This window comes from Macrosteles quadrilineatus, unplaced genomic scaffold (genome assembly GCF_028750875.1).
Source record: "Macrosteles quadrilineatus isolate MER2022 unplaced genomic scaffold, UCM_ALF_1.0 Scaffold_9__3_contigs__length_116548681, whole genome shotgun sequence".
NCBI classification, from domain to species: domain Eukaryota; kingdom Metazoa; phylum Arthropoda; class Insecta; order Hemiptera; family Cicadellidae; genus Macrosteles; species Macrosteles quadrilineatus.
The window spans coordinates 96095362-96109350 of record NW_026542602.1 but is presented as its reverse complement, the minus strand read 5'-3'; the positions used below and the strand labels follow the sequence as shown (position 1 = coordinate 96109350).

General features: G+C 35.1%; 1 protein-coding gene across 1 annotated transcript; it reads right to left on the bottom strand.

The window, feature by feature from the left end:
* Positions 1-4143: 4143 nt before the first annotated feature.
* LOC129003846 (dehydrogenase/reductase SDR family member 11-like) lies at positions 4144-13807 on the bottom strand. Its single transcript, XM_054432171.1, has 6 exons — positions 13650-13807; positions 11796-11967; positions 9246-9375; positions 7986-8112; positions 5381-5521; positions 4144-4921 (listed from the first exon to the last, which is right to left on the bottom strand). Exons 1-6 carry the CDS (start codon positions 13779-13781, stop codon positions 4871-4873), a joined length of 753 nt encoding a protein of 250 aa, XP_054288146.1. The 5' UTR covers positions 13782-13807; the 3' UTR covers positions 4144-4870.
* Positions 13808-13989: the final 182 nt, after the last annotated feature.

The following is a 13989-nucleotide window of genomic DNA, read 5'->3' as shown; positions in this document are numbered from 1 at the left end:
GGCATAGTAGCAAGAAGTTTGCACATTTTTGGATTATTTAAATTAGAAATGTCTAAATCAACCCGCAAAAATCATAAAAATAATGTTTTTATCCATATTATCCAAATGTTAAGGTTGTGTAAAATATGATTCCTAACGTAGAAATATCAATGTTTTTTTTTTTAAATACGCATAAAAATATAATTATAAAAAAACTACCAAACTATTTTAATTAACAAATTGTATTTAATTGTTGTATGAGAAATAAATTTATTGCATCAACAGTAAATAAATATTATACTGCTGTAACAATTTAGTATTTTCACAAAAATGTTCAATAGAATAATTTAATTTTTACCATATGTTTTTATTTTTATCAATATGTCAATCCATCTCTCTTTATCAAACCTTGTATAATATATGGCCAAACAGACCAATAGGTAATTAATTCAATACATTATAATATAGAACATTTACAAATAACCTTATTTCATGTAAATATATAATAACCTATAACTTTTTGTAACAAAGTTGCTTCAAATTCAATATAATTTTACTTTAAACATAATTTTTATGACCTTTTCAAAACTACATAAAATTGTTATAACCAACCTCAGATTTGGAGATACATAAATTGTAGGGAATTTATTGCAGTTTCAGATGGTGATGGAAACGATCCACCACCAAAATATATTTTGAACTCTCTTCTTTTACAAACTATATTTCCCGCTACATAATAGTCGCTCAATACTATTTTATATATATGAAAATGAATCCTCAGAATCTCCATCTTTCTAAAAGTATAATATAAGTCTCAGCTTGAACTGTACTCGCCATTAATAGTTACGGCAGCAGGAACAATGACCGCGACGCGTTTTGCGCCTTTGTTTGTGTTATGTTTATTGGATCTGAGGATTGTATAGCTGTTAAGTTATGTACCGCAATAGTTTCATTATACAGAAGTACTATTTACCTATTGTGTACTACTCTCAAAAGTTGTCAATTAAAAAATTAGTGGTTCTAAACAACAACAAAAACCATTATACTCCTGATTATACTTATCGTAAATTAAAAAAATATAATTTTTAGTAAATTCTTGTCAATTTCCGTGAAACTACTACATAATCTATTTGTAGAATGCATTTTTCTGCACAGTTTGACATGTCTAACGTATTCATATGACTTTTGGTTCTCGAGATATAAGCTATTTTGTGCGCGGCGGCCCCCCGGGCGGCCCCCCAACTTCACCCCCTCCCCCCTATGTTATTAACCACCTAGAAATGCGACAACATCGATTTTCTTCATCTACTAGGAACCCATAGCAACAATCAAAAGTCAAATTTCGTTACACTTTTATGCATGCTCAAACCCCCTCAGCGCCTGGACTATAACTACAGGTTCCGATATGGCCGGGCTGAGGGGTCATTGACCTGTACAGTTAACGGGCCCATAGCTTGGTTATCTTTGAAGTACAAATTATATTAATGGAGGTACAAAATAGTACGAAATAAGTACTAAATAGTAGTATAGCTTATAACCATAGGTTCCGATATGGCCGGGCTGAGGGGTCATTGACCTGTACAGTTAACGGGCCCGTAGCTTGGTTTTCTTTGAGGTACAAATTATATTAATGGAGGTACAAAATAGTACGAAATAAGTACTAAATAGTAGTATAGCTTATAACCATAGGTTCCGATATGGCCGGGCTGAGGGGTCATTGACCTGTACAGTTAACGGGCCCGTAGCTTGGTTTTCTTTGAGGTACAAATTATATTAATGGAGGTACAAAATAGTACGAAATAAGTACTAAATAGTAGTATAGCTTATAACCATAGGTTCCGATATGGCCGGGCTGAGGGGTCATTGACCTGTACAGTTAACGGGCCCGTAGCTTGGTTTTCTTTGAGGTACAAATTATATTAATGGAGGTACAAAATAGTACGAAATAGGTACTAAATGATGGTATACATATTAGGATCAAATTCGAAAATGGCCGGGCCAGCATGTCACTGGCCCGGAATCCTAAATTAATTAGTTATCCGGTACCGAGTGGGGTACTAATTTTTTGTTTGTTGGTACTAAATAGTACGAAATAGGTACTAAATATTAGCATAATTCTTATGTACTAATTCCGTCATGGCCGGGCCAGTGACATGGACGTGTCTTTGGCGGGTGAAAGAATCTAGTCTTGGGAGCAGGCTGATTTGAACAATCAGCTACGAAAATTAATATTAAATCTATTTTAAACGACATCACGATAAATTCTCCGTTCAATTATATTAATTAGGCCCCGACGACTCTGTAGGAATTGTTTTGCCTTATTCGATATTAGATCAATTACCAACGTCTTCAACTAAATATTTTAAAGTTCATTACGAGTAATCGAATCACATTGGCTTAAGATTGAATACTCGTTGGCCCTACAGAGTCATTCAAAAGTTAGGCAAAATTCTCCAAAACACTTTTACGAAGGCTGGGATGATATAACTCCAACTGAGCGTCTGCAGGATTTCCTGAGCGCTTCTAGAGCTCTGAGCCTTCGATTAAATTTAAATAAATTGATCAGTCAAAGCCGTGACAACTTCGTATCGACCCCTGGATTTTTCTCGGCTCCTTCTGAGCACTCCGGGGAAGAAATTTGAGTGTGGCTGGTTCTAGGGGTAGGCCTTGCCTGACTTAGGTGAATATTAGTTGATTCCCCCCCTAGAATTTTGCGTCACAGTGTAATAAGGATTAATCTATGATTTTATTTGAGAGAAAATGTCTGCTTGTTGAGGAGACACGTTCTAACTTGAAAGGGAGGTCCTCACAGTGTAAGTTTGATTTTTCCTTCGACACGTCGCATCAGTTCATATCGTACTTCTGTGCCAATGAATTACCCTCTAGTATAGTTTTGAGAAATCGGTTGTGGGGTTAATGTTAAAGCTAAAAGACACTTCTGCACTTGTATTATTTTGTATTGTATTACAAAATCGAAGATTTTTCCAATGATTGAAAACATGTATGACAATAATCTCACGAACCTATGATGATCTGTCTAGAATAATATGATAAAATATAGCCAAAAGTGGTGAAAAAGGCAGACACCAACCCGTACAATAGATATAAGATAGTTCAATAAGAAATAAATGTTAAATGAGAGTTACTGTGATAAAAGGATTTTCTACTGATTTCGTAATGGAACGTTATATTGCAAAATATGACATGATACAGAAGGAAATCAATTTTAAAATCAGAAAATAACATTGCAAATACTTCTTTTGGACAATTCAGTAACTCCCAATAAATATGTGTTGTTTAAAATACAATTCAAAAATTAACAGCTGTTTCATTAAAAAGTATTATCCACATGGACAAAATGAAAACAAATCTGTGGAGGGCTTCTGGGGCAGAGCCCTAACAGGATTCACTTAGTTTTTCTTTTGGTAACTCATCTAGAGACCAAGACCTTTCTTTGGACACCTCTACCAAGTTTCTACGCCCAGTCGTTCTCTCAAATTAATGGAGACAAAGTTTCCAATTAAATATTTAGATTCCCCCATGTTAATCTTATGGGAGAAAATCCAACTTTGATGGAATATCCTGTCCAAACTAATAAAGATTTCAAAAAACGAAAAAGACTTTGCAAAACTATAGATCAGGGCAATTCATTTGACACTTTAATCATCAAAATCGGTCCAAAAATGAGGGAGGAGTTCTGTTTACAAAAATCGGCTTAGCATATTATATATATAGAAGATGTGATTTAAGACGGATAACTTAGGTAGTACTGATGTATAGATTTTTTGTCAAATCTGTTTCCATGCAGTACTTATGTCAAACTTAGTATCCATGCATTGGGATGTTTTAGGGAACATTTATAATTTATCTAAGTCAAACTTATATTAAGGGATAAACAACAAGAGCTTAAACTGTCCTTAGAAATCACCACTACATTTTTCAAAGCTCATATGAAGACATGAAACATCCTATAAAAGTTAGGAGCGGTTCTTTCTTAAATGACCAAAGATACATTGTTTCTTATCACTAAAATCAATCAGCTGAATGCTTCAATTAACTTTAAGTAAACAAATACTGCATAGGATTATTAAACCAGACTTATATTTAGCTTGGAATGCGGTGGTTAATATTTTATTACTTTATTTATACATGTAATCACTACGATCAGAAAACATTTCGAGGCCGACTGAAAATAAAGTCTCGTGCCAAAATTTGTTTGTATTTCATCAGACTTGCTGTTTGATGTCAGAAACAAGGTTGTTTGATATAACACTACTGTATATGAATAAATTGTTATACCAAGGAAAAACACACGTGATATGTTTTGTCTAAAATTTAATGTTAATGGTACCTACGGTACTATACAAAAATGTTTGGCCTGTTTAAAAAAAATAATTTTTTGTTTGTAAAAATAGCTTGTTTGAAGTTATTTTTTGGCGAAGGTGAGTTTTTATGTTGTTTGGTAATACAAATAGGTACAAACAAATGTTTGGTAAAATACATATTTGGGTAAAAATATGCTCATACTGTAGTGGCTTAAATCTAATCTTAAATATCTTTAATCTTAAATAATTGAATTGATAACCTCAAAGCTAGTAAAACGCTATATAACCACAATCATTGACTATACACAGAATTAAGAAGAACAACAAGAACAAGACAGAAACAATTAAGGGAATCCTGAGAGTGTAATATAATATTTATTATGATTTCATCATAGTATTGAAGAGGCTATTTACTTTAAAGCAAGCATATCATAAGATTTCTTTCTTCACTAGTAAATTTTGGATTTTACCAAGAACATGATGATAAATGTTATTGCTGGATAAAAAAAAACTTTATAATGTTTATACATGGGTTCTATATTCGTTCGATGCAGTACAAGCAGAGGTTAGAAAACTCCCAAATCTGTGGGTATTGGAGTCATCACAACTTCGCAAATCTGAAACACAAGTATTTCTAATTTAAAGTTTGCCAATTCAATCCTGGATGTATTGTTCTTAAGCTCAGCCACACAATTTTTTTCAGACAATGAATCAATGATGCTTTGTTTCCGATCATAGGTCGACATTATACAGTATAGTAAACAACACCAGGGTCTAAACTACCGAAATAAAAAAAAAACATATCTCTTTTTGGAAGTTCTGAAATGTTTATTTTCATTTAAATCCAGAAACTTGTATTCACACTTACAAAATGAATTTTAAATGGTTTGTTATTTTCTCTTGCCATGAAAACTTATATTTGCACATGGCTAAAAAGTTGAGGTTTTACTTTTGTTATATTTGGCTTTATTTGATCTCAAACCCTATTTAAATAGAGACTGGGTAAATGGGAGAGGCAAGAGTTACTTTGTCGAGTTTTTAAAGCTAGAGAGGTTTAGTTAGCTATATGAACTAACCTGGGCGACAGAAGAAGCGGAGAGAGAATCTTCAACCACTTTGGCTATGTCCTTACTCTTCAATATAGGGATCTTGTTCTCCAGCCCTTCCCACTGAGTTCCATTGAATATTTCTGTTTCTACTGGTCCAGGACTTATGCTCTGGAAATATTGCATAATCGAGATAAAGATGATACATAAAATAATTATAGAATCAGTAAAAAGGCTCATGTTGACAAAATCTTTGTATTTGGTCTTTGAAAGCTACCAGTACCACGGTACTACCCTCAGACAATTTATCAATTAAATTGAAGGTGGGCACCTTAGTAGGTAAAAATTTTTATTGTTTAATTTTTGTTTGATTAGTTTTAGCGAATTTCCCTATAGGGAAGTAGCTATTACCGTAGGTGGCACAGTAAGACCTAGACCCGGGACCGATTTACTTTTTCATTTTGATGTCCCCAGAGGCCAAAAACACCATTCGTTCAAATTTTTATATATGTATATATATACGTCCGTGAACGATAGCTTGAGTAATTTTTGTCCGATTTTGATGAAATTTGGTTTAAAGGTGTAAAGTGGGATAAACTTGAATGAATTCGCGAACTAGCATGATCGGACCATGGGAACGGGGCTTTACAGGGGGTTTTATGGGGTAAAAATTGGTTTTTCTCACTTTTGACCCTCAAAACACAAAATTTCCCAATTTCTCTTTAGACCTTTTTAAAGAGCTTAAAAAAACAAATAATTTAGTATACAAAAGTATTTTTGTTCGGTTATAAGTAACGGAGAAAATTAAAAAATTGTAAATTTAAAATTCCCATGTTATTCTTATGGGGAATATTGTCAAATGTTGTAGTTTGCTTGTTTATGGATATATTTTGATCAAACTTGGCAAATTTAATTATTTTGTACTAAGCTATAAATTTTTTACTAAAAAACACACTTTATTAGTTTCCTTGTGGCAGCGAACCTAGGTACTCGTTAAACCTAATGTTATTAAAATATATTTAATTGAAAATCAATTCAGACAAATGGAAATTCGCTTAGTCGGCAGGTTTGCTGCGGCGGGGGTATTAGCGAATTTCCCTATAGGGAAGTAGCTATTATTGTTTTATTGTACTCATCATGAAGATTTATTTTGACTCTAAAATTAAAATGATCAATTTATAGCTATTTGTTGATGTCAGCATTCTACCTTTGCCCCACTACTACATGTGCTTCATCCTATTTACAAGCTACAATCATAGATGAAGTAATACAATGCTGTTTCATCTAATCTAAAAAGGCCGATCAAGGTCCCTACATGCATTTCATCCACAGTTGTTTTTTATCATACCCCAAGTAGTAAAGTTTTCCTCATGATGCTATGATCAGGCAACTGATAAATGACTACAATATACTGATCAACTCTTCCTCAGACAGAAGACTCTCTTTGACACACTCCCTAAAGTAGTTCTCATTGAGCTACTGAAGCAGCAACACAGCAGACACTTTTAGCAGTCTCTTCACATTCCCTGTGCAACAGAACTCCATTATGCAGATGTGCTGCTGATGCATGATGCTGCTGATCCTTTCTGATCTGTTCATGTCCAGTGATTAATTCTATCATCTGTCTGTATCCAAGAGACACACCCAACACTTAAGTAACCCATACACTTAAATATCATACACTTGAGCTTGAGTATCCAACCTCTAGATGTCCAAACTATAACCTGTTTGGACACTGAGTAAATGATGATAAGGATGCTCTCTTCACAGAGAAGTAAAGTACTGGTACAGAGGAAGCTCACGTATGGTACGACCATGCGGTTCAGCTCTAATGTTGTTACTCTAATATTAGTCTAATAAACAGTTCAGGGGCTAAATCATGAATTTTAATTCTAATTTTGTGCCAGAAATATATTTGTAACGAGCAAGGAAGAGCCCGAGCGGCAAGCACTGTGCGGAAATTCCTATCACACAGGACACAGGGTCTTCCTTTATCATGAGCGTCGTAGTACATGAGAGCAAGAGGACGGTGTTGGACTTTTCCCTAGACACCACATAGGTGTACCTTTGAATGTTTCCTCTGTACCTTATATCTCTGTAAAGAGAGTTACCTTATCATTTACTTAGTGTCCAAATAGTTCACTGTGTTTAATGGAACAGTACCTCTCCTGTGGCCTTCCTTGGCTCAGGACATGATGGTATACTTACATCAAATCCCACAAAAAGGCTGGGGACCAAACGGTGTCGTTGGCTATTAGAAAGTCAGCAGTTTCATATACCTTCAAGCCAGTAAACCAGGCACCTGAAAGAGTGTAAGAAGATTTCTCCTTCTCAACTGTGATATGGAGGTAAAGCAACCATAGATGAGCTTAGATTTGAACTCTTGAATTTAGAACCTTCAAAGTTGCCTGTTTGTCAACACTCTTACAGATAATATGGTACTTTCTACCTCTGATCAGTCCGATCCGATTATCTATGGTTGGTTACAATAGCAGTTCGTGTCAGCCATGGGGAGAGGTCTCTTTACATCAAGCCATTCATGTCTTGTTGGTATACTCATACTTTAAATAGTTTGCCAAAGGGGTATTTTAAGGACACACGGTACAATGTCCATCATGTTTTAAATCAAGCTTACAGTAACTTTGATTGTGCTCTTCTTGTCAGCCAGCTCACGTCGTAGGCACATGGTCATGCCTTTGACTGCGTGTTTGGTCGCTACATACATTTGGAGTTTTGGGTATTCTGTAAGATGACCTGCAACACTGGCATTTAACACATGTCATCACTATGTAACAATAAAAGACATAAGACATGTTTATTTCCAGTAGACATATATTACAAATGTATTGGAAGAGTCAAACATTTTTCATGCAGAGCAGTTGTCAAATTGAGAAGTAAGTTAAGAAGTGTACTTTGAAGTCTACGAAAAAAATACATTTTAAGTTATTTAATTGGTCTTAAACTACACAAAGAAGTAAGGTACCCCTCAATGGTACACTTAAGTATTGTCTAGCTATATCAAACAGCTTGAGTGCAAACTTTTCTTAGAGAACCTGGCCCCCCTCCTCAAGTCCAGAGCTTACTACTCCTTAAATGAATTTTTTGATGACAAATTTCCAGAATTTTTTTACTGACCTGCCTCCACATGCCAAAGTTGTAAATGTATGTTTTGTATTTATGTGAGTTTTTTTTAATGTATGAAATTTGTGTAATTTGAGAGTTTTAACGCCACCAATACCTTTTGGGTAAATGATGAAGATATGGTAATAGGTAATGAATGAATGATTTATTCCATTAAAATCAGTCATTCATTATTAGGTAATACTGTATCCCTGGTGTCTAAGGCAAAGTCCAACACCACCTCTCTCTCTCCCATGTACTACAATGCTCACGGTGGAGGAAGACCCTGTGTCCCAAGCGATAGGAGTTTTGACACAGTGCTCTCCGCTTGGACTCGTTCTTGCTTGTAACAAGTATATTTTTGGCACAAAAAAATAGAGCTGAAAGCGCACGGTCGTCCCATAATTATGAGTTTTCCAGCTAGGATTTTTGTACTGCCAAAACATAGTGGCCCGAACAAAGTGACTGATTTGAAAGAATCGGTTTAATTTCAAACACTTACATACTACAACACCCATACTAGACTGTTTTTAGCAAAGTGTCAGGCATTCCGTCAATTACTGACTAACTTCAGAGACAGGAAAAGGAATGTAGAGTTTGGGCAATAATACCCTATTATGTGTTTCAATTTTAAAAATTAAATATTTGAATGCATTTTCTAAATCATCCTAGTTAGTAGATGACTACCAGTGCCATCTGTAGATGAAGCTACATAGCTCATTAATCCCACTTTTTTACTTCCTTGGTCTCATATCACCTTGGTTAAGCCTGGTACCTGTTGATCATAAAAATATGTCCCCTCTGGTTGCCCCTCTTCTCCATTGACCTCAGGTATTCTCGGGTACAGAATGAGACAGCAAGAACGTTCACATCGAACATGGCTCGCCACCGATCTGTCTCGCCCTCTAAAAATATATAGGTACAGTATTATGTATGTTTTTGAGAAGCAATGCTGGCTTAGTGTTTTTATATATTTGTGTTTTTATATCTTTTATTGATACCGTATTTGTTTCTTTAGACGTAAACTCTCCTCAATTTGAAGTCGTATTTGATATTGGGTCGAATTATAATCCAAAAATATAGTACATGGTAGTAGCGGTAAGCTATAGAGGCTAGTGTATATGTCTTGATAATTTATACTTTGACTTTGTATGGTTAAAATTAGAATAATCATCTCTATCTATAAAAGAAGAAGTATGTATGTATGTATGTGTTGAAGACTTCTTTCTTGATAATTTAAATTTTTTTACATTTCCCAATCCAACAGTATATGTATATACCCTATGGACTCCAAAACCACTCGACAGATTGTAATCAAACTTTCAGAAATTATTACGCATTATTCAAGGATGGTTTGTGTGAATTTTGGTGCATATCTGTCAAAAGGGCTTCGCCCCAGAGGGTTTTAAGGGCTCCAATGTCAAACTTTTCGAACTATAATGTTTACAAATAAATATAACTAGCAGTTACCCGCAGCATGTTGCTGCCCTAACAACTATTATTTTAAATGGTAATTTGTTATTTACAATCTATATCTTTATATTAGGTGTATCTATAAGTATAAAAGAGGATGTTTGTATATATATTTGTTTGTTTGTTTGGCAGTGATAAACTCAGACACCGCTGAACCGATTGCCACGAAACTTGGTACATATGTGTAGAATGTCATGGAATAGGTTTATACACCATCAATTTCGTGATCCGTCCAATCGGCTCCGCCCCAGTGGCTCTGGAGTTTCCCATGTTATGAGAAATGGAATTAATGAATCTTAACAGCTGTTTCAATTAAACAAGTTAGTTCTGTTCTATGATGTTCAATAGCATTAAGGTTACAAGGATTACCAACAGGGTGCAGCACTATTATTTCTTTTACATTTATGACAACAGCTAATTTGCAGCCAAAAGGTGAGTGTGCGTAGCAAACGAACTTCAACCTGGAGGCGAGTTAGCGTAGCGAACGAGCTAACCTGAAGGCAAGTGAGCGCAGCGAACGAGCTCCAACCTAAAGGTGAGTGAGCGTAGCGAACGAGCTCCAACCTAAAGGTGAGTGAGCGTAGCGAACGAACCTCAACCAGGACGTGATTGAGCCATGCGAACGAGATCATCTTGAAAATTAAGAAGTTAAACGGGGCAAAGCCCGCGGGATTATAAATAGTCAAAGGCAAGACAACGTCTGCCGGGTTCAGCTAGTAAATATATAAGTTATTACTTAGATAAAGGTTTTTACGTTTTTTTAGTTGGCTGGGTAGCTGAGTGGTTATTATAGTGCTCGCCTAGTAATCAAAAGGTCGCCGCTTTGATCCTGAGAAAAGTCAGTCGTTTTTTGATGGTTCGAAACTGGACCCAGCTGTTCCTGATCATTGGGCTTTGAATAAACGATCCTGACTAATGAAACTTAGTCAGTAACAAAGCTACACAGGTCATCATACACCATTCCACACTCATCCTTCACTCATGTTTGGGTTAAAATACGCACCTAGATGGCGTCCCCATCTCAATGATTGATAATTGATACGTTTTATGTAAGGCACAAGGACAATCCCTGACTATCGCTGGTTTAAATTTAGAAAATGCATATTTTCCCCATGCTGTATGTTGCGTGCTCACGTGGTGGTAGGTATGCCTAAACACTTACATATTTATACACCTAATGATAAAACAAAAAACATTTTTTATCCACTGGAAATTAAGTAAAATAAGTATTCTATTTTTGTTTTTGGTATATATTTTTATTATTTATCGTTAAAAAAAATACCATTCAAAATAATAGTTGTTAGCGCAGCAACGCACGCCGGGTAATTGCTAGTAGTACCTAAAAATTAAGGAAAAAGTGAAAAGTGAAGTAGGTAGTGTTATCTTTGGAACTAATTTGCTTGTGTCGCTGAGACTGCCATTTGAAATACTGTACATGGCTTACGGATACTTCATACTGCACCATTAGCGTGGAAGTGGAATGGAGCTTAGGTTTGTATAATGAATACCTGGACATTACAATAAGAATAAGCACTGTTCCATAATCACCAGGTTAGTGAGTTTCACGCAACTCACTCACATGTTATGTAACTCCACTAAATAATACCCCAATTATTTGTCTCTGTAGATTACAAAGGATGTATTAAATTATATATAATTAAATACATCTTTTGTGGTTCTTAAATATTATCATGCTTAGGCCTGCACTTTAAGTTGCAACAAATTTAAAATAAACGTATTAAATGCATTAAGCATTACAAAATATACTGTATTACAGTAGTTTTAGCATTTAGTATCTGTTTGACAATAATTTATTATAATTATTTCATCATTTGATAAAGATGCTGCCAACCTGACATGCTACTCTCGTAGAAGATGCCAGCATTGTTGACAAGGATGTCAGCCCCCCCTAGAGATTCAACCCAAGCAAACGCCTCCAAGATCGCATCTTCATTCCTGAGGTCTACTTGCCGAGCGTACAGCTGTCCTGGTTCTCCAGAGGTGGACAGCTCTTCAGCCAGTTGCTACAAGTTAATTGGACGTTTTATTAGTCGGATTGTTATTTGAGGTATTTATGTTGGTCTCAGATTTATTGTATTTGCGTTGTTAATTTTGTATCACCACATCGGTGTTTGTTCCTATTCGCTAAGATTATCTTTTCCTGTGGCATACTGTTATATTTTTAATGATATTCCATAATCTTTCAGGGTTATTATGTATTTTAAAACAAATTATGTCAATCAACACTTTTATTTCATGATAAATGACAAATAATTTTCAGAATATATGAATTGATGAATTAGTCGCTGAAGAAGGTGCCAAAGATATATTATTACAGAACAGAACAAAGTATTCCTCAGATAGCACACGTAAAAAGTAATAAAACTGTTTGACATTAGTTGAGTTTAAAAATGCTAATACTACACACACTACTACTATGCACACGTGTGCAGCTGTATAAGGCTAGAGCCACATGGGCGATTTTTTCACGCACAAACGCAGTATGAAAACACGCGAAAAATTAGAATAGCATTGAAACGAATAGGCGCCACTGCGGGAAAACACACTGGGTGTGGCATTCCCCATTACATTTAATGCTTCTCATATTTTTCGCGTGTTTTCACGCTGCTCTTGTGCGTGAAAAAACGCTCGTGTGGCCGCAGCCTGATAAAAAGGTAATTTATGTGTAAGTAGGGTTATGCTCAATATTGGGAGAGAAGAGAGGGCTTAAGCCATTTCTGCTCCAGGGTGCTTCAAACCTGGCTACGACACTGTGTATATTTGAATAAAGTTTTGTCAATATTCACGGGGTTGAGTTCAAAAGATAATATGTGTTCTTTAATTTTTTTTATCTTGTATTGAGCGTACTTTTGCAAAATGTGTAAAAGATTTAAAAAAGTTTGGCAAAAGGAGATGTGGAAGGGTATAAGAAGATGAAGATAATAATTAAGGGGCCCAAACAAAACATTTTTTAAAGAACTTTTAAGTGGTTATAAAACTCTGAAAAGTACATCACAGTAAGCTTCAAGAAATTGTATTGCAAAAATCAAGTAGACAGTTCAATAGTGATATCAAAATATTTATGGTGACAATGATATGATTACTTAAATCCAAGTTAGAGAGAGGAAATACAAAATTAGAGATACTATACAAAAATATTAATCTGTGTATAGTCAATGGTTATACTTAGTTTATATGACATTTCAAAGCCGTTCTAGATTGTTGATTCAAAATGGATTACATTAATAGGCGTTTACATTAAATGGGGATTTTCCTAAATGCAGTTTTTGGTTAATAATGATTCTTTAATACAAACACGTTGTTTTAAAATCAACATTATCAAAGAATATTTAAGACTTTCGGAAGGCATTCAACCCACTTTTGGTCAGTTGCCCTTGAGGTAATCACTTCAAATTAGTTAATCACTGGCCAATAAAGAAGTTGACATTCAAGGGCTATCTGAAGCTTATCTGTGTTTGTATGATTCTTCTAAAAAACTCCAAACAATAATGCAATAACAAAAATGCAGAAAATTATCTTAAAATAAGAATATTACTTTGTAAATACATCAAAGTCAGTTATTCATCCAGTGACAAAGCTTGTCCTTACAAGCTTGACCTTGGAGTAGTTTCAAGTTAAATTATTGTTTAAAAACTGCAATTAATGAGACAAATAAAACTAAAAATTAATTAAATCGTTTCCGTACCTGAACCTTGTCCACTCTTCTAGCCAGACCCACAACTTTGAGTCCATGGTGGACCAGAGTCCTGGCAATGGCTGCCCCTATACCAGAGCTAGCTCCTGTCACTACAGCTACCTTACCTGCCCAGCTGTCCATGGCTAACTAAAGCCAACAGCTGATGTACAAGGTTGCCACATTGCACAACAAAAAGTCCTTCAACAGTTATCAGATCCAACAATGAGTCCTCTATTATCTCCTTTGCAAAAATTACAGTTGCATAATACTGTGATCAGTGTAAAACGTATCTAGAAACTTGAGGAGATTAAATGAATTCCTTGTGTTGAATTGTTTGAGAATTTGCTCG

Excerpts from the sequence above, each read along its gene's own strand:
- LOC129003846 (XM_054432171.1), bottom strand. The coding sequence starts at position 13,781 with ATGGACAGCTGGGCAGGTAAGGTAGCTGTAGTGACAGGAGCTAGCTCT. Across the intron at positions 11,968-13,649 it reads GAAGAGTGGACAAGGTTCAG|CAACTGGCTGAAGAGCTGTC; the intron begins GTACGGAAACGA and ends ATTAACTTGTAG. Across the intron at positions 4,922-5,380 it reads CCGCTTCTTCTGTCGCCCAG|ATTTGCGAAGTTGTGATGAC; the intron begins GTTAGTTCATAT and ends CTTGTGTTTCAG.